A 26,434-nucleotide genomic window follows, 5' to 3' on the forward strand; every position below is an offset into this window, starting at 1 on the left:
GCACTGTCGCATGATAATGAACAGATTCAGCATATGCTTACAGATCATGTCAACCAAAATAACATGCAATTGATAAATAAAAAACAATCACAAAAATTTTCTTAGATGATTATCAAATACTAAATCTCTAAAAGTGTCTATTAAGACCGCAATTAAAAGATAGTAATATGTCTATGAGTCTAGTTTAGTGAAATTTAATTCTTAAGTTAGATTTTCCTTCTTTCTATCTCCTCAGTCAAAGTCGACGCCTTAAATCGTTTGGTTTCTTAAAAAATGCTTTTATTAAAAATTCTTGAAGTACTTAAATTCTCTCCCTCAAAACAGAATTATTTTAATTATCCTTGTGGCATGAGTGAAAAGTGGCATACCTAATAACTTCAATGAATAATTAATTGAAAATAGAGTCCTGACATTACTGTAAAGTTATACTTTCAAAGCACTGCATCAAAGCATTTCTAGATTACAACTACAAAATCCTTGCACGAACCAAGCCAACAATTTCATTTCATTGCTTTGTCATTACAGAAATAGTTGTTTGTGATTTTTTGATTTTACCGATATTTAACTTTATATATAATAGAATAAGCAATCTATGTAAGTGTCTAACACATAAAAATTTTAACATCAAACAAACTCAATGTTCGATACTTCTTATCAAAATATCTTTAATTCAAGAAGCAGGATTCTTGATATCAAAGTAACAAATTTATGAATTAAATATATACCTCTTTATAAAAATATTCTTTTTTTCTCAAAGAAGTCAATTTTTCGTAACTTACAACTAAATGCTAGCAGCAAAAAAATTTCAAATAAAATATTAAAAAATCTAAAACTAAAGGTGTTAACTACATTCAGCTCTCCACAGTTGAGAATACAGTAATACATGACGTTGGTAAATTTCTGTTTTTTCTATTATCTATGGAAGATGAAAAAGATCTGGAGAGTTCATAAAAAATTAAATACACAATGCAGTTCATATGATTTTATTTTATGAACATGATCATGGTTATAAGGTAAAATCCTTTGTATAACCATAGAATCATAACTGGGTTTGTCAAATCTGAATCATTGATGACAACCATTTGATAACCATAAAAGTGATTTGTGAGGGAGAGAAACCGAGAGAATGATATTGTGTCGTCTGAATTCTTTTCAACAATTCTAATAGGCAAATATCTAATATTGCCTTAGCATTAGTTGTAAAATTACGATAAGTATGTTGCTACATTTATCAATAGAGAAAATGGTCAAAAGAGCCTCCAACTTTGCCCCAAATTTCAACTACACACTTATATTTTGTGGGGTCCTATAACCCCTCTGAACATTTTAAAAATGGAACTATTAAACACCCCACCCCACCCCGAAAATTCACACCCAGATATGTAATGCCACGTAATTTCCACGTAATTTTATATTTTTATATTAAAAAAAAATAATTATTATTCTTTTGTGTCATATAAAATATTGATACCCACATCAGATTATTTGTCTTTTATATTTCTTGTTCATTTTGTGTTCAGTTTTTTAATTCAATAAGAGATTTTTGAATTTTATTTTCATGGATTGTGTTGAATTCCTGAAGTATTTGAGTTTGAATGCTGATTTGAAATTTGGGTTTTTGGCGTTTGGGTAGCTTGGACAACTATATAAAGTTTTGGAGTTGTTGTTTGATTTGGGATTGAGAGTTTTGCAATTTAGTTGCTATTGTAAGATTGGAACCATTTTTTGTGATTTTTGTGGGAAATTAAGTAAATTGAAAAATGGGTGTTGTTTCAAAAATGATTTTGATGAAAAATGTAGTGAAAAGATGAAGTCTTGTAAGATTGGGTTGTTGATGAATTTGAATTTAAAAGAGGAAAAAAATGGTGATTTATTGGAATTGGATGGTGAGAAGGAAGAGTTTGAAGAAATGTGTAAGATTTTCGGACTATTCACTCTTTCAGAGAGAGTGAGATACACTTTCTTTGTTACATAAGTCTTTAGGGGTGTAATAATTTCATTTTTTAAATGTTCAAGGGGATCATAGAAGCCCCGCAAAGTATAAGTGTATAGTTGAGATTTGGGACAAAGCTTGGGAGCAGCTCTTTTGGCCATTTTCTCTTATCAATATGATAAAAAGCAACATAAGACAACTACTAAATATTTGCACATTTAAGAAAAAGAAATTTATCAAGAGGTTGGAACATTGATATCAACACCTTCTTTAATTAGTTAAAGAATTATGTCTTCATAGACTCTTGATGTTGCAAGATGTTGTTAAAAACGTGTATTGATCACGTGAAAATCAATACCTTTCTTCTAAATAAGTTATCTGTAAATACATCAAAAAAGTGAAAATCAGGGAGAAAAATTATATATATTTCATTTGAATCAATACATACCAGAGGTGATCTTCTATCATAAAAAAGCGCTTCTTGTTGATATCAGCTTTAGTAAGAATTAGACTCTTAAGTTGGTGCATCACCATTATTGATTGAATTATTCACTTTCAAAGCAAGCTCTGTCTCGTTCTTGCTTATATGGACCACAATACACCAAAAATCCATAGAGCCCATCATCAATTGTTATACAACCCACATCCAGAGGCGAACTCGGGATTTGAGCTTGACGGCTGCATCTTTATATTTAAACATAATAACTGATAGTGCCAAAGTTCGATATATAGATCTTTGAAAACTTAATATTATTAAATATCATTAATTTGGTTTAATATGACAAGAGTGTTATTTACCGTACTTGAATTCGATACACTTTTATATTTTCAACAATAATAGAGAGTTTTTGAAAAATAGAAAATTTGAGAGATTTGTTTGCTAAATGGTTGCTACGAGAAAACATTGAATTTAAGCCTCTTTCAAACGTTAAATTGCTAATTTTTAAATAGAAAATAAATCAATGATTAAAAAATAAAAGTAAAACAAACATTATATAGTATACTAAAATTTAAAATACATAAATAATGTGTGTGTCAATGTTTTCTGGGGAGAGAGCAGCAATAATGCTGCAGCAAATTATACTTAGAAAAAGGAGCAATAAAACAATTGTAGTTGGGTGGGTTTCGAACCCAAGTCCTCAACCCAAAAGAACATTTTATGCTACAAGCTCAACCACTGCAACAACACAATCAATTATCTTTTAGGGTGCACAACATATATTTAGTTAAACTCACTGGTATATATACAGATATACAATCTATATATACGGAGTTTTTCTCGAAGCTAGCGGGTGCACGTGCACCCGTACTCTATACGTAGGTACAAATTGGTAGTAAAGATGATAATATACCAAGCTTATGCACAAAGTTATATTATAAATTGAGGAGGGAAAGAATGGAAGGCTTTCAGTTTGAGATTGACCAGTAACTTTTGAAACTTTATTACAGGCGGTCGAATGTTCAACTAAAGTGTCTCATGGCAAATACTTTTGGCTGACTCCTCCACTTCATTATATTATTAGCCAAGAATCAAGATATGTGAAACTCAAATGGAACTTTTTAGAACAGAACAATCTCTGCTAGAAAACACGATGTCTTACAGGAATCATTTGTTATCATCAAGATTCTTCTCAAAAACAATAACTTAGTAACAATTTAGCACACAAAATAACAAGGCATTGAAGTTATATTTTAGAAACAATCTTCTTTATTAGATTTTACTGATTTTTAATTTAAAAATGCAGGAGCTGAGACAATCAAATGAAAGCTTATATCATCGTACAAAGTACAAAAACACGTATACAATTACCAAATGGAAGCTCAAGCAGTGTATAGGAGAATGTTTATGGATTTGCCATTGATTGTTTCCTTTCTCATCTTTCTATATAGTAGCAAGAATTAAGAAAATTCTACATTGCCAAACTCTGAGCTTGATATGTTCTTAAGTTCTTTTTAAAACAATTTTTCAGAAAATCGATCTTCTAAGATCGGTTATCTGTAAAATTAGATTGAATTTTTTTGACGAATGATTATTTATAAAATTAATTAAAAAAACTGAAGAATTGACCTCATGAGGTCTGATAAATACCTCAGAAGGTCAATATAATAAATATTTGTCCAGATCTATAATATCTGACTTAAATATCGAATCACAACTGACCTCATGAGATCAATATGTTATTTCTATCAAAGTTTTACCGACCAACCTTTTTGAAATCAATTTTGTTTTTCAATGAACACCAACTTAGTTAATGCAAAAAAAAAATTAATTTATGCAAGTTATTTGGAAAACCAAGATATGAACATGGCAATTGCCTGGATTGGATCAAGCATCTTACTATGTTTGAGAAAAGATAAACACATGGTGCCCACCGGAAATCAAATTGTCCTGCATGAAGAAGCATTTGAATTATAACGGCGAGAATTTTTTAAATTTGTGATTATAATTTTAACCTTTTGATGAATAAATTGGTTGAGAGCGATATCCATGCTTATTATCAAAGAACTAAAATAAAAACTCCATAATCAGTGTTTCTAAAAGCTTGAAGACTCAAAAATGGATTTTGTGATTCGTTGAAATTTTGATAAAATGTGATTGTGGTCCATTCAGGATGTCAATTTGAAGTTATAATTAAAATTTAAAGCTATTCGATTAATATTTGAGCTATTTTCATCGAAATTCATTGGAGAAAAAAAATCCAATTTTTCTATAATAATATAAAATTGTGTATAAACATATATTGAGCACTACACAAGGTTGATATATTCTTTGTAATAAGTTTATACTATTGTATGCCGTAAATATAAGCACGACTGCATAAACAAAGTTTGCTATGCGACAATAAACCAAAAAAAAAAAAAAAAAAAAAAAACGGCTAATGTGGATGTAATATACTGTTTATTTTTTGAAAAAATCCCCATATTTAAAGTATTCTTCCAATTCGTTGTTTTTAGGGTTCATTTCGATTACAAAAATTAATTCTCTTTCCACAAGTTACTTGTTCCCTTTCACCTAGGGGTGTTTATACGTAGCAAATTAAGACAATGAGGGTTAACTCAACCGAGAAGACTGAGAATCCATAATGCGTTCAAAACCAGATTAACTTCAGTGTTGACCAAATGTTATAGACCAAAAAGGTTAATGGAACTAATTAAAAATGTTAAGTAATGGAACTAATTAAAAATGTTAAGTAATTACAGATTAAGTGCAAGAGTGGTATCACTGTATGCCTATAGCAGTAGATGGAAAAATGTTTACCCAAAAAGTAAACAAGTGGCCACATTGCAAGAATTTTTTTTTGTAGAAAAAAAGAAAGGCTCACTTTGAAGTGTCAAAAATGACGAAAGTTGATACGGACAGAGAAATATTTACACATTTACAGACCTGTGGAATTGTCCAGATAAGTCATCATCTAAGTCTATAATTTCATCCTTATTTTCTTTTTCCATTCCAATAATCTCCAGCTCCTTATGCAGTTCAGCAATTTGCGTTTGTATCCTCTGTCCTTTATCAGGTAACTTGGAGATCATTTCCTGAAAAAGTTAAACAATGAAGAGATGGAGTTCTAGACTATCATATAAGTATTCATTATAAGCTTCATCATATACCTTGTTTGCAAAAATTTGATAAAGCCGCCTGATTTTGTCCTTGATATCAGCTTCTGTAGGACCAATTCTAGTAGGTACAGACTTTTCTTGTGATTTCAGATCTTTTGGCTTAAAAGCGTACTGACTCCTGAAGAAGAATCGATTTCTACAAATTAAAGTAAAAGCCAATAGATAGAGTTGTAATTACTAATTGAAGTTTATATGAGTCATACGCATCAACAGCACGTTCAACTGATGAGTACGAAGATGAGTTCCCAACAAATGCCATCTTCTCTCGTGCACTATACATAGGTAAAAAAAACAAAATCTCTTAGAAGATGATGGTAACAACATGGATAAAAAAAAAAACATAGCTACTTTCGAAGTGCACTCTACTAATGGTCTAAAAATAAGCTAGGGCATGGTGACAAACTTCTAGTTGGGAAAGAAAGGAAAAAAGATGATGTGGTAGCACATTAGCACCAATAAGACAGGATGAATAACAAGGGACACTTTTAACAAGCACAAGTCACTAGTCTTCAAGATCCTGAACAATAAGGCAACGCTTGTACATGCTTAATAGACTAAACTCAGGAATTCAAAATAATTTTTACAGCAAAAAGCATTGGGAAAAACTAAAGACAAGATTCCTGTAGCCTTGAGCAAGAAGTGAAGCATACAATATATAGAATGTAAGTTCACAGTAACTACGTTATACATTGTTCTACTTCTTCAATCCCACCTCACAGCAAACACATTAAACTGTAAGTTGAACAAGCCAACAAGAAAATAACAAATCGTATAATGAGTTTCTACTTTTCGACTTGATGGCCATAAAAATGATTAATTTTCAACATCCAATTTCATATTTATTACTTTAATAATTAAACTATTGCAAGAATCATTTTTTTGTTATAAGCAGAATCAGTAAAAAGAAGCAAGAGTCACATGGATGAAAGAATGACCAAGAATAAGAAAAAGCCGGTGAAAGCAAACCAGGAAAGCATAGAAACTAAAGCAGAAAAACTAGAGTTAACGCAGATTAAGGGGGAAAAAACCATAAAGACAAATGATCATTTCTTGGCTGGAATGCCAACAATTTGAAGCATGCACTTCTTCAGAATGCATAACTTCACCCTTGAAAAGACATGAGTTTTAATAGCATTGTTTTTAAGTCTCACTTGACGTCCACGCAAATCTAAAGTTGAGCCTCCAATTGTGCCAGATGAGTGCAATGTCTTGAGTTAATAAGCCATTATATGGTTTTGGTCCCACTGTGCCTCAATTAAACAGTTGTTCCCTCCTGGAAACGAGCGCTCCTACTTTCCCACTACTCCCTCCATCCCTTATATGTCCATTCAATTGAACATGAAGTTTAACCTATTCGTCGGAATTGAACTCATCTAATTTTCTAAGTAAATCAGGACATAGATATCTTCATTTTAGGTAGGAAATTAACATGTTACGACTATAAATATTCAAATATGCTGAGGAAGTCATAATTTACAAATAAAAGAACTAGTTCAACCCCTCCAATAGTATATTGCTAATCACCGTAGAATGAAGAAAATAAAAAACAGCATAATCTGCAAAATAGTGTCAAAACACTTTGGCATGATCCAAAATACAAAGAATCATCGAAAATGATTTGTCTTGTTGAAAGAATAATATAACTTACATTCTCACTTCGTCCTCATCTTGGACAGCTGCCACAGGCGCTGTCTTTGAGAAGAGCAAACTATGGCTACTAACTCCAGCTATGCCCAGAGTTTCCAAAAACTTTACATGAGCCCTCAAAGTCTCTTCCCTGCAGCAAAACAGTTATCATTGTAAAAACTATTTGACAACAAAGGCACCACTTGGCTTATGAAAATAATATAAACTATTGCTGATTTTAAGGGGCACAAGCCCTGAGAAACAATCAGAAATCCTATCAAAGCTCAATAGGAGAACAATCACCCAAAATTACATGAGATATAAACACATTACATTTTGTGCTCATGATCATGCTCTTCATTCAACTGTTTTTGAGTATTTGATATGTCAAAACCACCATCCTTGGGAAGGCTAAAGAGCTCCCTAAGATCCTGAAAAGTTGACCACACAAACCAATCAGCAGAATTAATAATTTCAGCTAGACATACCAAATGTAACTTTTAGAATATCCACCTATCTATGCATATACCTGCTGACTGAAATAACGGATTTGTTCCTTGTGCTCAGTTGCTGTTTTGAACAATCCCCCTTTGTAAACCTGAACCATAAGTATAAGATAATGTGCATATAGAGAAGATAATTTAACAAAACAACTGCCTTCTGCCAAAGGATGTGACATCACACATTAATAAAACCATTGAAGTTTCTTAAAAGCAGGTCAGATCCTCAAATCGAGGAATTCTACGTTTATCCGAATTGCGTTGCTCCTGTTCTTAGAACTAACTTGAATATTAGTCAAGAGAATAAACAAAATTAAGAGGGAAAATGTGCTTAGATTCACAATATATCGAGATCTATTAATAAGTAGGACAATATTACGTAGAATACTTCATAAGATATTCTAGACTTTATTTTAGCAGCGGAAAAGACTCAAAAATACCCCCGAACTATCTGAAATAGCTCAAAAATGCCCCTCGTTAGATTTTTGGCTCAAAAATACCCCTCCGTTAAATATTTGGCTCAAAAATACCCCTCCCTCTAACGAAATTCGAAAAAGGATCAAAAATACCCCTGAACTATCTGAAATGGCTCAAAAATACTCCTCCCTTTAACGAAATTCCACGTGACTATGCCACATTACCATCCACATGTAAAATGTTAGTATTTTTTAATTATGTGACATTCCCTTCTTCTTTATTATTATTTTTATTTTTTTGCAAAACAGTGAAACGAAAAAACTAAAAAAACAATCTTTTACTAATTACTTCATTAGTGTTTTAAAAGTTCTAGATTTCACCTTTTCATTAGCGTTTTAAAAGTTCTAAATTTCATCTTGTTATTATCGTTTGAGACGAGGGACAGCTTGATCTTGATCTGATGTTGACTCGGAGGAGGAGCTAGAATTTTAACTTTTAAGCTAGCAAATGTTGATGTACTAATAATTGAGTTGAATTTACTACATGCAAATTCTTTTTCAAAATAAATGAATTCCTTTTAACACTTGTTTAATTATTCGAAATGAATTCATTTTTCTTAATTTAGTTTTGATGAATAATCTTATTATTTTTAGAACAAGTTCGAAAAGAAGTAAATGATAATTAATATTGATAAATTATTCTTTAATTATGTCATTCATTAACTTTTTGAAGATGTGCGCCACATTCAAAGATTCATTAATTTTAGATTAGAGGAGGTATTTATTAAATCATTTTAACATAAACATTTTGAGTAAAAGCTAGCAAAGCCAAACACATCTTTTGAGTAACTAATTTGAAGTTTAGTTTGAAATTTGTTACTTTTACGAGTAAATCTTAATTTTAACTTTGATACTGGCCTAATAATTAATGGGTTTATTAGTTTAATAAGACTATTTTGTTGGGTTTCACACTTTTAAACCTATTAACAGGAAAAAACTTATTTTTTAGATGACCAAAGAAATTTGATAATAGCGATGTTACATTTAATAAATTTTTTCAAAAAAAATATTATGTAACCATCGTTTGTCTACTTTGATTAAAAATTAAAAAGTCATATAAGTTTTGTCTGTTTCACTGACGTTTTTAAATAAAAATAAAAATAAAGAAGAAAGGAATGTCATATAATTAAAAAATACTAACATTTTACATGTGGATGGTAATGTGGTATAGTCACGTAGTTTTTTTTTATCTGGGTGGCATGCTTGATGGAATTTCGTTAAGGAGAGGGGTATTTTTAAGCCAAATATTTAACAGAGGGGTATTTTTGAGCCATTTCAGATAGTTCAGGAGTATTTTTGATCCTTTCCCGAATTCCGTTAGAGGGAGGGGTATTTTTAGCCAAATATTTAACGAAGGGGTATTTTTGAGCCAAAAATCTAACGAGGGGCATTTTTGAGCTATTTCAGATAGTTCAGGAGTATTTTTGAGCCTTTTCCGTCTTAGAAGAATAATGATTTGTATTGTTTTTGATCGAAAGAAAATCATTTTATTTCAACCAGTAACATTTGTAGTACAAACACTTTTCTGTCTCTTTTAGCTATTACAATTTTCAAACATATCTATACTAGACTGAATAGCTATTCAGCTTTGCTAATATTTCCTGCCATTTACACTGTGATTGACCTTTAATATGAGTTTGAAGGCAGATATCTTTTATCAGCTGTGAAGCATTTTTCTGTTGAGTCTTGAATCTTCTTCCATTTTTTTCAATCCAGACTTGGTAGACTGTGGCAACAAACAAGAATATCAGGATCTGTAGTCTTGCCTTTGAAGTGTGTACACCACTAGTCAGCCACTTGATTTCAGTTGTCCATGTGTGTACTTGTCTGGTAATGCATATCCACTTCAAGAGAGTACTCCAAATAGTTTTAGAATAAGGACATTCAAAGAATAGGTGCTGAAAGGTTTCTTTAGTTCCTATACCACGAAGTACACATCCAGCATCTACACTTATACCCTATTTTTCAAGTCTTTCAACAGTTGCTAACCTTCCATGTAAATCCAGCCATACTATGAATTGGTGTCTTGGGATAGTTCCTTGGGATTGCACCAAATTTCTCCATACAACCTTGGGTTGTTGAGGTAGCATTAATTAGTATAGTTTTTTTATACTAAATTTTGTGCCCACTGTAAATTGTGATAGGTGTTGCATTGGGTTGACAGTTGGAAACCCTTTCCTAGCATCAAACACTTTCTTGTTTAGGTGTGTTCATTGATACCAAGTCTCTGCCCTTGATATAGAAGTTGTGAATCTATTGGACCCACAAAGTGTCCTCCTTGTTTGACAATGCCCATAATAATTTACATATAGCAGCTTTGTTCCATCTTTCAAATTCAATTATGTTCAAGCCCCTAGCAGCTTTGGAAAGGCGCATAGTGTCCCAAGCAACCAGTGATTTCTTTGAGTTTTCAACACCTCCTATCTAGAGAAATACCCTGCATATATGTGTAACTATGGAGATAACTTTCTTAGGCAGTAAGAACACTTGTACTGGTATGCTTGCATTTCAAATATTACACTCCTAATTAGCTGCAAACTGCCACTGTAGGATAGTAGTTTAGCAGTCCAACACTGAATCTTGCTACTATTTTCTCAACCAGAGGCATGCACTGTTGGATAGTCAATTTCCTAAATGAGAGTAGCACCCCTAAGTACTTGAAGGGAATTTCTCCCATTGTAAGTTGGCACACCTCGAATGGTAGTTGAAGTTTGGGTTGTGCCTCAATTGTTTCAAGGATTTGTTTAGGCACTCCATCACCAGCACAAAGAGATATGGGGACATAGGGTCTCCCTGTCTAAGCCCTTTCTTAGCAGCAAACTTATCAGTTAAGCTTCCATTTACCAGGATAGAGTAGCTAACAGTAGTTACACGTCATTATCCAGTCAATCATCTTAGCAGGGAAGCCTTATTCAGCAAGAATCATTTGCAGGATTCCCCATTCAACTTAATCATAAACTTTTTTTATATCAATTTTCATGAAACGTCTTGGAGAAACATACTTCTGCCCATATCCCCTAATCAGTTCATGTGCAACTACTACATTATCTAAGATGTTTCTTCCCTCTGAATGCAGATTGTGAATTTCCCACTATAACATCTACCATAGGCTTCAGTTTTGCAGTAAGTATTTTTGCAATAATCTTATATAAAGCAGTACAGCATGCTATTGGTCTATACTCCTTCACAAAGTTAGGGTTGGCTACTTTAGGGACAAGTGTGATAGTCGCACAGTTTATACTTTTTAAGCAGTTTTTCATTTTAAAAAAATTGTAGAACTGCTGCAGTGACCTCTTGACCCACTACTAACCAGTTATTTTTAAAAAATTCTATGGGAAAGCCATCAATATCTGGTGCCTTGTCACATGGGAGGTGTTGGATTGTATCAAAAATCTCCTATTCTGTCACTGCTTGTAGTAATTGTTTCTGTTGTTCAATGTGTAGGCATGGACCATCTCTTGCTATGTCAATATTAATGCAAGGTAATTCACTTGCTGCAGAGCCCAAGAGTTATTGAAAGAACTGAGTGAATTCCTATTGTACTTGTGATGGTTCTATGACCCTAGTTCCTTGATCATTACAGACTGAGCCACTTCTATTTCTTGCTTGTCTATTCTTCAGGTGAGCATGAAAATATTTTGAGTGTCCATGTGCTATCCAAGTTGCCCTGGACTTCTGTCTCAATACTTATTCATTTATCAATTCCCACTTCTGTAGTTGAGCAAGTACTTTTTCTCCTGCTGGATCAAGTTTGTATTAAATAGATTTTCATTTAAGTTTGTTTGCACTTGTTGCAGCTCTGTTCTCAACTTTTGTATTTTCTACTCCAATGATGACATCTGTTGATTCAGTGACTTAGCCTTAGCTCCAATCCTCAGTAACCTTTGCCAAACTAAGTACATTGCACAACCCTGTATATTTTGACCCCAGACTTCTTTAACTATACTCTGGAACTGGTCTTGGTTTAGTAAGACATTAAGTATATTAAAGGGTCTTTTAGTAATCTGAAGAAGCACTTCTGTGTTGACAGTAATGGGTGAATGATCTGAACACCCTGGCTGCTTGAATACAGCATCTAGAGCTCCATACTTCATAAACCAAACTGCATTTTCTAGTATCCAGTCTATTCTGTTCTATTGCACCAAGTATAGTCACAACCTCTTTTGGGTAGTAGGCGGAGTCTTAACTGCTCTATACAGTCTTGGAAATCTTGTACATCAGTTTGTTGAACAGGGGCCCCATTGAGTCTATTATTGTAGAAAGTCCGGTATTGAAGCCACCAAGTATGACCCAAAGGTCATTTATAGTATTATGAATACTTCCCAGGTGTTCCCAGATGTCTTTCCTGCTTATAGTGGTGTTGTATCCATAGACAGAGATCATGAAACTAACAAAACTGGACCCTTTACCTTCCACATAGCAGTGAACCAACTGTGGTGTGGTTAATACAATTGTGACATTGTCCTGTTGATGTTTCCAGCATATCCATACTCTTCTTGTGTGGTCCGCATTATAGTCAGTTGTGCAAGTCCATTCCTTACCTAGTAGCATTGTAATAGTATCTCTTTTATTGTACTTTATTTTTGTCTCCAAGCACCCCAGTAAATCCATTTTATTTTGAGCCAGAAAGGGTTTTAGCTCCTTCAGTTTAAAGGGTTGATTCAGCCCTTTTATGTTCCAAGAGCAGAAGATCATGTGGAGCTTGTGAGGGCTGCTCAGGACAAAGGCTAAGAGCATATGCATCTTGTATGTTTCTTTCTTCTAATTCACTGGTTTGACTACTTCCTACATTTGAATTTGAAGCTTGCATTGCTCCTACTTTCTCTTTCCCCTTGTTCCTCCTGGAATCATGCTCTTGTGGATTACCAATATCAGCAGGTATGAGGTGCTCTTTTTGGGCTAGTGCAGCTATAGGAGCAACTTTTGGCAACCATTGTGAGGATCCATATCTTCTCCTGTGTTAGTGTTGGTACTTTGGGAGGTTCAGGATGTTGTTTAGTCTGTTTCCTAAAACTATGCAGTCTTGGCAGTATTATGGCCACAAGTCATAGTCTAAGTTCTGTCTTCTGGTATTTCCATCAGGTTCTTCAGCCAACATATGTTCAGGTAATGGTTGTGTCACATTCATTTCTATCAACATTCTAGTATAGGATATCCTCCCCTCTCCAACAATTAGGCTATTAGTGCACACTGGTTTACCTAAGTAGCTAGCTATTCTGCTCAAGTTCTCAATAGCCCAGTATTGAATAGGTAGATAGGGGAATAACTCACAGTGGCACTTGTTTCAGAGATTCTTTACTCCTCTGGAAGTTTGGTACCCATGCCATGATTTCAGCACAAAGGCTCTATAATCATGCGTATAAGGGCCATTATTGAGAACTTTAGCTCTATCAGCTTCATTCACAAACAGAAAGATAAAGTAGCCATCATCATGCAAAAACACACTTAAGTGTTTCCACAAATTTCCAGAATGTATACACATAGTGCAACATCTGTTTGAATGACGGGTTCTTCCCAACGACGTAACCTATTAAGGCACAATTCCATTTCCTTTGTTGTTTCTCCACTTCAGTCAGATTTAATTTAACCATTTTAACCCCATTCTTCATCACTGGTGGGAAGTATTTAAGTTGCTTACCCATCATCGAAGGCTTGCTTTGTTGTGTCTCATTTGGTTTGGAGCTTGTCGAGAAAGTGAGCTTCCTCATCGCGTACGTTGAGACCTCCCCTGGCTTTAGCGTTTTCAGTCAGGGTTTTGGTGGTTTGAGTAATTTGAGATTTTTGTGTGGGAGCTTTCGTCGGAGCTTGGTAGGCCTTCGAGCCACTACTAGCCCCCGACACCCATTCGGATAGTTGGACTGTAGGTAGTGGTTAAGGAACCCCCGTTTCCGATGTAACTATTCTAGAACTTGGGTCTGATTGTTGTTGATGGTTGTTGAGGTGAAGTATTGGTAGTTAGCTTCGCTTTCGTCTATCGTTTTCGGGCCATTTTCCGCTGTCGGCTTACGTTAGCTAACGGCGCTTAACGTGAGCCTCCAAGCTTTATATTTTCTACCAGTTCTTCATGATATATATCAAACTTTCTAAAACTCTTCATGAACGTAAAAAGTAATTATTTATTTTATGAATAGACTAAAGGTTGTACAGACGCACGCAACCTTACCTCTTGTGAACCAATTTCAATTAGAATTCTTCGTTTCTCTCATTTTACACATACAACAAAACAAATCTTTGATTTTAGAGTTCTTAATGACACAAGGACCATGCAGTTAGCTACAAAGACTATAATGCTAGCTTACACTCCAGCGGAATAGGCATTAGTTTAGTTACATTAGATAATGATTACCATAGTTCTCAAGATAACCTACAATAATATGCACTTAGCAGTTGATGTATTAAACATTTAGGGTCACAAACTACTGAAGATCACTCATTCATCAAAAACCTATTGCATATTTACCACAACTGGTTCAAGCATATATACAAAGTATGTACCTGTTTCCGATAAATCTTTTCTTCAACAGTACCACAAGTCATCAATCTATAAACAACAACATCCTTCATCTGCCCAATTCTGTAGGCTCGATCAACACTTTGGTTATCCGTGCTGCAAGTTTGAAAGTAAATGGCTATTATCTAATTCCTAACGAAAATTTAGAATATGGGAAGAATAGAAGGAGAAGAAGCACTTTACAATGAACAATTGTATAACTATTATAGGCTTGATACAATAATTAGCAGCAGAATTAGGAGCAACATTGTCTTTCAAACAATGTGCATCCTGGATTTTTAACAAATATTAACACAAATATAGGAAGATAAAGTGTACTTTGGTTCAGCAATGTGGTCAACTGATTTTCTATTGGCAAGTGCTCATTTGATTGTGACCGTATCCTCACATTACAAGATAAAAAACAATCCTGAATGTCTAAGAGTGGGATTGTAGCCCTAAACTTCGGAATGTGTTTTCTAGGAAAGACTTTTCTTTCCCCTGGTTGTTCCATGGTATGACAATCATGGGAAAAGTTTTAAGTAATTTTAATTATAAAAACCGGTGATTTACAATTTATATAGATTGAGATCCAAAATTAAATGCTTTGATCCTCTACTCGGGACCCCATCATTCTTTTCGAAATAGGGAGCATTACTTCTTCTTCTACCATTAATACAATGTAAAAAGTCAAACTACAATCATAGATTCCATTCTCGTACAAACACATTTATCTTAGAGGACATGGAGGCAGTTGCACATTTTGACCTGAAACTGAAGTATGAACATTTTTAAAATGAAAAAGCATATGAAAAGTAGTGCAACCAATTCAAAATAGAAATCCAGCTATAAAAACAAATAGTATCTATAATAAAGATAGCATACATTTGAACTACCAGAAACTCACTACCAAACCAAAAGGACACTAGGAAAATTGCCAGAAAAAAGCTTTAGTATCTTCATTTTCATGCAGCCATTTAGTGATGTCTGATAGTACCATCCAACTTCTCATTGAAGAATTGATTAGTGTGTAGCATAGGAGAGAGATAGTAATTCCTAGATTATAATCTTACTAAAAAAACAGACTAAATCCACGGGATGTCTGCCACCCTCACCAGCAACAACACCAAGCAACTCCATCCACTAAGTAGATGGGAAAAATCACCTAGTTTTTTGTATAAATCCTAGCAGAGACCAAAAAACTAGATGATTCTTCCCATCTGTCTTAGCCTTGGCGGACAAAGTTACCTGGTAGCAGGCATCCCGTGGATTTAGTCGAGGTGCGCGAAAGTTGGCCTGGACACCATGGTTATCAAAAAAAAAAAAAAAAAAAGAGGGCAGAGGCTAACCTTACTCTTCAGCTAAAATAATACTTGAAATTTACGCAATGAATTATTGCCCTTGATTAAAGAAAATATATGTATAAAAAAAAGTAGATTATGGCATCATCTCATAAACAATCTAGATATAAAATGTCTTTCTTAATGGCGTCATTTTTGACAAAGATGGTTTTGGGTACTGAACTACTGATATAAGTTTTGAGGATCTACAGAAAGAGGACCAAAAATTGGTAGAAGTTTGAACACAAAAAGCTATACTTGCATAAGAAAAATATTAAGTTTAAACAAAATTATTGGACAACATCAAACGGGAATTGGAACACTGAAAATTCTCTAGGTAGTCAAATATTTATTTTATCCAACTACAAGAAAATATCAAGTTATCAGGAAAATCTACAAAGATATTAAAAAGTCGAAGAATGAACCTTGGATTCCATGCTGGATCAACAACGATCACTCGATCTGCTTTTGTCAGTGTAAGACCTAGGCCGCCAACTTGAGAAGTTAAAAGAAATATTGGAGCACCGCGACCCTCTTGGAAATCCTATAAAATTGACAATAAAAATCAGAATGAAAAATTTTATGGAAAATTATATATTAAGACCAAGGAGACAAACATTAACAATCTTCAATCTGTCTGTAGCTTTGGTGGTTCCATCTATCCTCATGAACTGGAAACCGTTGGATATTAAAGCGTCCTGGAGTAGATTAAGCATCTTGCGTGTTTGAGAAAAGATAAGCACATTGTGCCCAGCGGGTATCAAATTGTCCTGCATAAAGAAGCATTTGAATTATAAAAACAAGCTACTGCCAAGGTAGGTAGAACATCACTTATGCTATCGACATCTCACCAACAAATCAAGTATAAATGTTATCTTGCAGGAAACATCATGTGTTACTTCCTCATCAAGTTTATCAGTTACATTGGCCATTTGCATAACCAATTTCTCTGCCACAGCACGGTCATCCTGGTTTGATGTTGAGTCCATCTCTTCAAGAACTTCTTCTGCTGCCCTCTTTGTTAGTAATAGTGGATGGTCACATATTTTCTTTAAGATCTGTTCCATACAAATTTCGTGTCATATCAGATTTGACAAAAATACATGAATATCTCGTGCAAGACTGAGAATTAAAAGCTCCGAGCTTGCTTTGACCCAGACACCAGAATGAACATCAAATTACAAAAAAGGATCACCATCTGAATTTTGAAAGATTGGGGAAGTTACGTGTAGATTTTCAGATACAATCAGCATGTATCACTATACAAATAAAATGTGATGGAAATGATGGCCAGCAAAGGAATACTAGATTGATTAAGAGAGAATATCGAAACAATGATGTAAAATCTTTGCACAACAAATGTATATACGCAAAAGGTATATTTGTTGAATAGTGGGGATTCTATTATTAAAAATAAGAAGGGCAACTTACTTTACTACACTGATTAAGGGGACAGGACGTAGGAAGGGACATTGTATGAACTAACTTTGGAAAGCAAGAAAACCAACCAGAATCTTTTAAAAAGATAAAAGTGTTCATACTTTCTACAGCTACATAAACAACACGCGAGAAGCATCAATGCTACATGAGTGTACATTGTTTATAATTTAGTCTGACTCTATAACAGAAGCCCCTAGCAAGGGCATAAGACAAAACTAAGTTTAATAACAAGCCTAGAATCCTTTAATGAAGCCTAAGCGAGCCCAAGAAATAGATACAATTATAAATGCAGGTGACGGGAAGAGAGATATACCTAGAGAAGAAAGGACAAAGATAACAATGGAAAAGGTAAAGTGATTAGCAGCTTCGAAATTCATGCATACAATTGAGAAGTGCCTAATGAAACTTGAGTAGGGATACGAACATCCAGAACAATTTATTCGGGATGAAAAGATATGTCAACAAACTTTTTGCAATCTCAAATTTCAAAATCTCCTAAATGTTAAAGAGTCTAGGATTTCGGATAGATAGTTTTTAGTATTATCTTGTGGTTGTAGTATTATCTTGTGACTAGCGGTATTAGTTTATTTTGCATATCGTACTAGTTTATATGCATTTATGTTTTGTGTTTCTTATACTGTTATCGGTCCTAAGCCGGGGGTGTATCGGAAACAACCTCTCTACTTCACCTGAGGCAGTGGTATGGTCTGCATACACTCTACCCTCCCCAAACCCCACTATGCGGGAATACACTGGGTATATTGTTGTTGTTGTTAAAGAGGCAAGATCAACGGCTTTCTGTCTCTATCTCTTGATAAAAGATAGAGTAACTAGTCTGACCAGCCTTTTCATTTTGATTTTGTTTTCCAGCAATGAATTTGGCCCCAAAATCTGGCTTCTAAGAGGGGATTAGAGGAATAAGTGTCTCCAACCAATAGTTCAAATTAGAGTTGTTGCCTAACAACTCAACTGTGTTTCTTACGCTTCTTGTGTAGAACTTCTCATCTTCAAGTTGTGAAGAATTAACAGTCGGCAATGGGTAAAAACTGAAATACCAAGTTAGGCTTGCTAAAGTAGTTCTTTTAGAATTATAGTAACTTAATATTTATGCAGTTCTGTTATTTTTAAAAGAGAAAAAGAACAGTTGGAGATATGAATGAGGTGTTAACAGCAAGAAACTATGAAAACAAAAGTTGGTTTGGAAGTTGAGTCTACACTTAATCTAGTGTTTCAATGTAGAAGTACAAATATTAATGAGCTCACCATTCTTTATAAGCAATACAGAGAGATGATTACATAAAGCAAATTCCATATGGAAATATCACTATTAATCATGTTGCATATATCCAGTAAAAACTTGTGAAATAATCAGAGAGAATAGGCATGGAAGAAAGTTCATATGGAACATTACAGTTAGTGCAGCCAGTGGGGATCTATCAAAGGATGACAGGACAATCTCACTCTTCAAGAAAGCTGTGTAGAGTTGCCGCTGGACAAAGCAGTTAGGTAGAATATTAGGAAAAACTCCAAATAGATTATCCGAAACAGAGGACTAACAGAACAACTTACTTGAAGAGACAAATCAATGGTAAATTGTTAAGTGATGGAAACAATCTTATACCTGACAATTCGTCAATTTAAGCCACACAATAATCTCATTTTTCTTGGAAAGCTTTGCGGTGCTCGAGGAGTCATCAGAAAATACTTCACTCTTGAGACGTCGTAGAAAATATGGTTGAATGTGTTCCCTCAATTCCTGTAGAACACACGGTAACAAAATATTAGTGGGATTGAGCATCTGTGACAAGCCAATAACCCCACATGAATTTTAAAAACAGAGATATAGCCCCAAAAAAGAGAAAAAATCAAACATAGATGACAAAAGCATACATAGACCGAATACCAGGAAATTACACGATTCATAAATCATAAACATCCTTCCTATGGGTATTCTCATCTGATAGAACTAGAATCATGTATCTCATTGCCTCATTGATAGGAATCATTATTTGAGTTCCCCTTTCATGGGTATAAATAAAGCACCCCTATGATTTGGTATTTCTTGGAGAACTAAAATATATTTTGATTAACTGTCATTTAAAAACACCCAGTCTTGACTCATCTTTGTTGATGTTTTAGTAGTGTTGTCAAAAGTGTGCGTAAGCCCTGAAATGAGGCTCAAAACGCATCGAGCGCTTCGTTCACTTAATGTGCACTTCAGTGTTCTAAGACATACTTTCCCTTGCCCATTCTAAGGAGACGACACTAAACAATTGATATTTCACTTTTCCATAATTCTTTTGGATCTCTATGTTCATATATTTGTCGTTCATGCTTATAATTATTAAACTTGGACTAAACATTTATATTTGCATTTTCTCCCTTTGTGACTTTTTCATCAAAGCCCACGTTTTATTTGCACTTTTCGCTAGAGGCTTTTTGCTTTTGATAACACTGGGTGTAGTTCAAATGAAGGCAGATTGAGCTCGCCAAGGCACTTGAGGTCTGAAAACAAGTATAAACATGGCAAGCTTAAGAGCCTATGACCTATGTGCTCCAGCATTTGAGAGAGTAAAAAAGGGCAGCCCAGTGCACTAAAGCTCCCGCTATGCGCAGGGTCCGGGGAAGGGCCCCACCACAAGAGTGTATTATACGCAGTCTTACCTTGCATTTCTGCAAGAGGCTATTTCCAAGGATGCCTACATCCAGATTAGTTTTACCGAATAATGTACAGCAGAACATTGTAAACTATTTTGAATAATTAGGTGAAATAAAAGGGTCTTTGTATAAAATATTATAAGAAAAGGCTAAAAACTCCTATATAAGAAGAATTTTGTAAGTTTATCCTTCATGAAAAGTACATTTCTCTCCTCTTTTCTCTCCTTTCACAGAGACTAATTTAAAAGAGGAAGTATGTGTTGAGCAGAAGTTGCTTCACTTTTATATCCAAAAGTGATGAATATTAATTTGTACCAGTCAGACTTGACTGACCAATTTAGCTGTTAAGCCAGGAACTGAGAAAAATTCTGAGTCGAGTACATACAACAGCAGAACATGTAATAAAACACACATACTCCAAATCCCGAAGTACGTTCATTGCCTATAATGTGAAGAACAGAATGCAGGATGCCTACATTTTCTGTCTAGCTTTATGGCTTTTCTGCTTTTGGTCAGACGAGAGTTAAAAGAATGAGAATGAAAAAGATGAAACTACTAATTAGCTTTGTCAAAAAAGACATAACGCATTAAATTTTAAGGGCAAAATCAATAATATTTATTTCAGAGTGAGAGGACAGTTTTCAGAAATCAGAATACATGAATTGTTCAAGATCAACGATAACAAGATATCAAAACATTAATTTGAAGGGTGTAGATTTTGAACCTTACAAAGAAGAAGACAATCAAGAAATACAAGAAGACAGAAGAAACTAGCATATGCAGAGTATAAAAGATTGGTTTAACAATCACCTTTGCAACTGCTGAACCAATACGCTTGTCTCTGTCATACGCATTCTTATCATTTCCACGAAGAATGAGATGCTCATATTTCTCTTTGAACCTTTAGAAAAGAAGTAGCTTCATGTTATTTAAGCCAAATGTTTAAATATAGGCAAATTGGATTTGAACATGTTGGTTACCATTGTTTGTCGCCCAACAGCCCAGGGCAGCAGAAATTGAATAGAGCCCATAACTCCTGCTTGGGTAAGAAGGGGGTAGGAATAAAGGAAAAGAGAGCAAAACACAACATTAACTTGATCTATAATTTCAAATGACATCATAGTGTGATAGACATCAAAAAAGGTAAAAGTATAAACACCTTGAGGTTGTTTTGAAGAGGCGTGCCACTTATAATGATACGATGAGCACAAGGAATCTCATGCAAACTTTTAGCCCTCTGTGTACTGGGATTCTTTATGAGATGCCCCTGATAATTCAAAAACTACTTTAAGAGGCTTATACATTCACACCTTGGAACTTGTAATAAAAACACAATGATATATATTAGCCACCCAAGCTTTAAGGCAAATGATTGAAATGCTAAACAGTTTGAATTGAATTTCACACTTTCTCAATGTCAAGTAATAAGATTAAGGTTGAACACAGCCTCCGAATACTCAAAGGTAGATCATGGCATATTTAAATATGGCCTACAAATTTAAATATGGCCTACAAACTTGCTGCAGCAACACCAACAGCAGCAGTTATGACTATTCAAGCAACTAAGATCAAGATCTGGATGCACCCTTCCCAAGTCATTAGGTCTAGAAAGTGGGTCAAATCATGTTTCCCCCAGCTATCACATCATGCAACGATCAGGCCTAAAGAAATTAAGAAGCACCTCATCAAGAATCATATAATCCCATGTGAATTCCTCATTTCTGTCTTCGTAATACTGATCACCACATAAATATTTTACATTATTTCTTACGATGTCGTATGTTGTGAGGAGAATACCTTTGTCCTGCATAAATGAAAAAACAAGTTAAAGAGTAAGGAAAAAGTAACCACAGATTAAACCACGCCATAAAACATAACTTAATATAACCCAGAATATGGAAGTCCATTGAAACTTTAGATATCAAACAGTTATATGTCAAGTCAAAAATTTCAAACATACACCCACAATTATATAAAATGCATGAAACTGTGTCAAATAATCATCTTTATACTTTTAAGTTTGATAAAGATAACATCAAATACTCATCTTCATACAAACGTATAATCTAATCGAAAAGGAGAGAGGAACAGAGAATGAAGCAAATGCAAGTAGTAGGCTCTTCTTTTCTCTTTTTTGCATGCAGTCCTAACAAATTACATTATGATTAAGATAATTTCTATCTGCACAAGCAGTTGATGGAATCCCTATTTTATATAGGTCCAGCACCAAAAAGACAAAATGTGATGAACTTGCAAAGCCTTATTGAATATATAAGATGAAACCTGAAGGACGTATTGAAGCTCATAATTCCGGAGTTTTGCACTAGTCGCAAAATATCTGCACCAAGAAAGTACCATGAACACTTCTCATTTCGTACTACTGGTTGAAGGCAAAGTTGAAATCAATAAGACAACATAAAAGCAGGACGCCTTACTCCCTTATTTTCTGAGAAAGCCCTACAGCAGTTAATTCCTTGATCCAATGGGGCAACAAAGTTTTAGGAGCAACAATCAACACTCTCCTTATCAACTTTGAATAAAACAATCCAGCTAAATAGCCACATATCTAAAACATAACAAAAAGTAGAAAAAGTTACTTCAGAAATTATTTTGTGGAACACATTATTTTGAAGATGGAAGAAATACAAATTAAGACCTTGAGTTTTACCTGCATGGTCTTCCCCAAACCCATGTCATCGCCTAAAATACCACCCTTACCTAGACAGTGAAGAGACCAAAGCCACTTCAAACCATCACGTTGGTGAGGATACAGCATTTTGGCAACTTTACCAGGTAACCCATAATTGAACTTTGGTCCGCTAAGAGTGTAAGCGTGATCCTCCTCTGAAACAAAATCATGTGAATCAAAGTCATCTGAAGGATGACCCTCATGTCTAGCCATCCTGTTATGTCTTCCCGCTTGAGTGACAGCACTCTTGTCACCAACAACCACACATTCACCATCACTGTCATCAGCATCTCCTTCTTCTAGAAATTTGTAGGCAGAAAGAGAGTTTTTCATGGGCTGTGGTTTTCCAACCATATGCTTAACTTCTTTCCTCTTTGGTGCTCCAACAGAAGATCTCGTATCATTGAAATTACGGACGACATAGTCTTTCTTAGATTCATTCCCTGAATCGATCTCCTTCAGATACTCCTTATGAATTTCTCCTCCAATCCTAGACTCCTTGGTTGAATCAGATGAGGAACCAGAAGCAAGTGAAAATGAGGAACCAGCACTAAGGTATTCCAGGATATCATTCTTCTTAGTCAAATCAATGGTCTTCGGAGCCTTCTTTTTCTCAATGGACAAAATCTCAAGTTTTGAACTTAAATCATTCAGGATATCCCTTATTTCGTTACCACAACTACCATGTTCATTCTGAACTGCATTTTTCACATGGGGAGGAGGTGAATCAAAATCTGTTAGCTTGAGAAGTTCAGACTCTTCATTATCCTTTACCTTCATTTCCTCACTGTTATTGTTATCCTCTAAAATTTTGCAAAGGCGGCGACGACCTTTGATCTTCACCTTCATTATTTTCTCCTCTCCTGCCAAACCATACACTCATCAACATCAATGACAATAATTAGGTAAGTGCACAAAAATTCTCTGCATATTCTGGACACAAGCATATCATTTCTCAATAGGAAAAACATTACCTTCATTTGGCGTTTCTTTGTAATCTTTCAGGCCTTTCTGAGAGACCTCACAGTTTTCATGCACATCTTTGGACGGTTTCATATCCACTGCAACATCGTTTTCTGATTAATATGGAGAAACAAACATGCTGGAAATCACTCAAGATTAAACAGGGAGACGAATACATAGATAAGTCTTAGTTTATCTACCAGACAGGGAAGAACTGTTATCATCAAATTTAGATAATAGTGGGTCCTCTTTGGTTCCCCTTTCCCCTGCAAAAATTCAGATGTTCAAAAGAAAAAAAAGTTTAGCAGAACAAGGAAAGACTGTAATACAGACATAAGGAAGCACACAATCCTATTTTCAGCAAAAAAGAAAAAGGAATTTGAGAGACCCAAGTAACTACCAGAAAAAGACGAGCTATCAACATTACCAGTTTCAGAGCAATGAGAATCAAAAGAATCCTTGGGTGGGTTACTTAATTCCTCTTGAGTTCCATTCCTGGGTTCATCAATCTCCTCTTCCCCTGCACAATCGTTTCACTCAAGTCTTAAGGTAATTATAGGGAATTAAATAATAAATAACCGGCTATGAAGTTTCACTTTTCTTGATGCGACAAAACAACAACATACCTAATGTAATCCCATTTGAGGGTAAATAATATATTATAACAAACTAAATTACATTAATGGCCCCGTGTATGTTGAGGAGTGAGGACTGCAAAAAGAATTAGATACACACTAGTAATTACGAGCAATCGATATTTACCAATTCCGAAACACTGATAATCGAAAGAATTCTCAGGTTGATCACTTAATTCCTCCTGAATGTCATGCTTGGATTCGTCAATCTCCTTTTCCCCTACACCATAGTCAAGGAAAACAAGTACAGATAGAGATTAAAACAAGGGCATTTAGCTCCTGTTTTTTGAACAAGAAAAAAGTAATCAAAATTAGGTTTAAACAAAAAGGGGAGTTATGGCAGAAGAATACCACAAAGAGAAGATTTAGCAGAATCTGCAATAGCAGAGAAATTAGGAAGGGCCTCGTTCTCAAAAGCACTAATATTGTTATTCTTCAATTGATCATCAGTCTCTTCTGCCTCTCCTATACCATTTGAACAATATCCAAATATATACCGACACCCAAAATAAAATTAGCTTTTGAAGAAATGAAATTCACCTCAGCAAAAAATAAAACTGCATAGGTAAAATCGAGACAGAAATCAGCACTCCCAGATAAATTAGGAATACCTAAATGTGAAGATTTAGCAGAATCTGGACTAAAATCAGCAAAGGAAGAGAAATTAGGAATGGCGTCGTTCTCAAAAGCACTACTATTGTTATTCTTTAATTGATCAACAGTCTCTTCTGCCTCGCCTTTACAATTTGAATTATATCCACACAAAAAAAAAAAAAAAAATCAGCTTTGGAGGAAAAGAAATTCACCTCAGCAGGAAAAAAAAAACTAAACATAGGTAAAGGAATACCAGAAGGAGAAGATTTAGCGGAATCTGGACTGAAATCAGCAATAGCAGAGAAATTAGGAACACCGTCGTTCTCAAAAGCCCTAATATTATGGTTCTTCGATTGATTAACAGTATTTTCTGCCTCTCCTATACAATTTGAACAATATAAATCAGCTTTCGAAAGAAGAAAAAAGTCGCCACAGCAGACAAATAAAACTACATAAGGTTAAAGAATACCAAAAGGAGAATACGTAGCACAATCTGGATTAAAATCAAATAAATTAAGAATAACTAGGCTTAAACAAATCATTGCTCATAGCGTGAGCTTTAGAATACCGGGTTAATTCTTTTAGATTTAAACAAAAAGGGGAGTTATGACAGAATAATACCAAAAGGAGAAGATTTAGCAGAATCGGAACTGCTGAAATCAGCAACGGCAGCGAAATTAGCAACAGCATCGTTCCCAAGAGCATTAATATTGCTATTCTTCGATTGATCAACAGTCTTTTCTACGTTTCCTATACAATTTGAAGAATATAAATCAGCTTTTCAACAAGAAAAAAATTCACCTCAGCTGAAAATAAAACCAAATATAGGTAAAGGAAAATGAATACCAGAAGCAGAAGATTTAGAGGAATCTGGACTGAAACCAGCAATCCCGGAGAAACTAGGAACCGCGTGGTTTCCTATAGCATCTGAAGAAACTCGAACTACACCCACACAAAAACATACACAAAAATATATAAATATATATCAGCTTGAAAAATCCTAAAAAAAAAATTGAGTTAGCAGAAAAATACGTGGAGAAGGAGAAGAATCGGAATCAGAGATAACAGAGAAAGAGGGAAATCCGTCATTTTGATTGAATAATCGCCTTGCGTCCAATTTAGTCATATCATCTACATAAACAAGGCATCAATGAATGATTACGTGATCGAATGAAGCTAGAAACTAGAAGATAGATAAACAACCAAAAAAGATAAAGTGAAGTAGGAACCTGGAGGGGGTTTAGAATGAGAAGCGGAAAGGTTAATGAGAATCTGACTATGGCGTTGATTAAGGCTACGAGGTTGCTGCCGTGATTTCGACATTGTTGCTGAGTGAGTGGAGTGAGTTTCTGCAAAATGGAGTAAATGTTCCTCCTTCCACTACCCTGCTTCTTACCTTTTATATTCTTCCCGCTTTGGGTGAACAATTTGAATTTCAAAAAAAAAAACCTCTAACATGATGCCCTATTGGT

General features: G+C 34.6%; 1 protein-coding gene across 4 annotated transcripts; it reads right to left on the reverse strand.

Moving 5' to 3' along the window:
- Positions 1 to 5,072: 5,072 nt before the first annotated feature.
- LOC107858843 (protein CHROMATIN REMODELING 24) lies at positions 5,073 to 26,434 on the reverse strand. 4 transcript variants are annotated; one of them, XM_047397991.1, is made up of 30 exons: positions 26,192 to 26,434; positions 25,995 to 26,093; positions 25,809 to 25,904; positions 25,584 to 25,712; positions 25,216 to 25,341; positions 24,980 to 25,105; positions 24,720 to 24,833; positions 24,496 to 24,588; positions 24,161 to 24,253; positions 23,934 to 23,999; positions 23,745 to 23,846; positions 22,750 to 23,633; positions 22,517 to 22,647; positions 22,365 to 22,419; positions 21,763 to 21,885; positions 21,241 to 21,348; positions 21,062 to 21,117; positions 20,892 to 20,982; positions 19,045 to 19,179; positions 18,835 to 18,912; positions 16,835 to 17,041; positions 16,601 to 16,753; positions 16,409 to 16,527; positions 14,649 to 14,760; positions 7,707 to 7,775; positions 7,511 to 7,608; positions 7,200 to 7,328; positions 5,755 to 5,823; positions 5,543 to 5,669; positions 5,073 to 5,467 (listed from the first exon to the last, which is right to left on the reverse strand). In XM_047397991.1, exons 1-30 carry the CDS (start codon positions 26,283 to 26,285, stop codon positions 5,303 to 5,305), a joined length of 4,047 nt encoding a protein of 1,348 aa, XP_047253947.1. In that variant the 5' UTR covers positions 26,286 to 26,434; the 3' UTR covers positions 5,073 to 5,302. The 4 variants fall into 4 exon arrangements, with proteins under 4 accessions (XP_047253947.1, XP_047253953.1, XP_047253960.1 ...); XM_047397997.1 differs by having other exon boundaries at positions 23,745 to 23,831; positions 26,192 to 26,433; XM_047398004.1 differs by lacking the exons at positions 25,584 to 25,712; positions 25,809 to 25,904; positions 25,995 to 26,093; positions 26,192 to 26,434 and adding an exon at positions 25,432 to 25,545.

The sequence above is a fragment of the Capsicum annuum genome, chromosome 1 (genome assembly GCF_002878395.1).
Source record: "Capsicum annuum cultivar UCD-10X-F1 chromosome 1, UCD10Xv1.1, whole genome shotgun sequence".
NCBI lineage: Eukaryota > Viridiplantae > Streptophyta > Magnoliopsida > Solanales > Solanaceae > Capsicum > Capsicum annuum.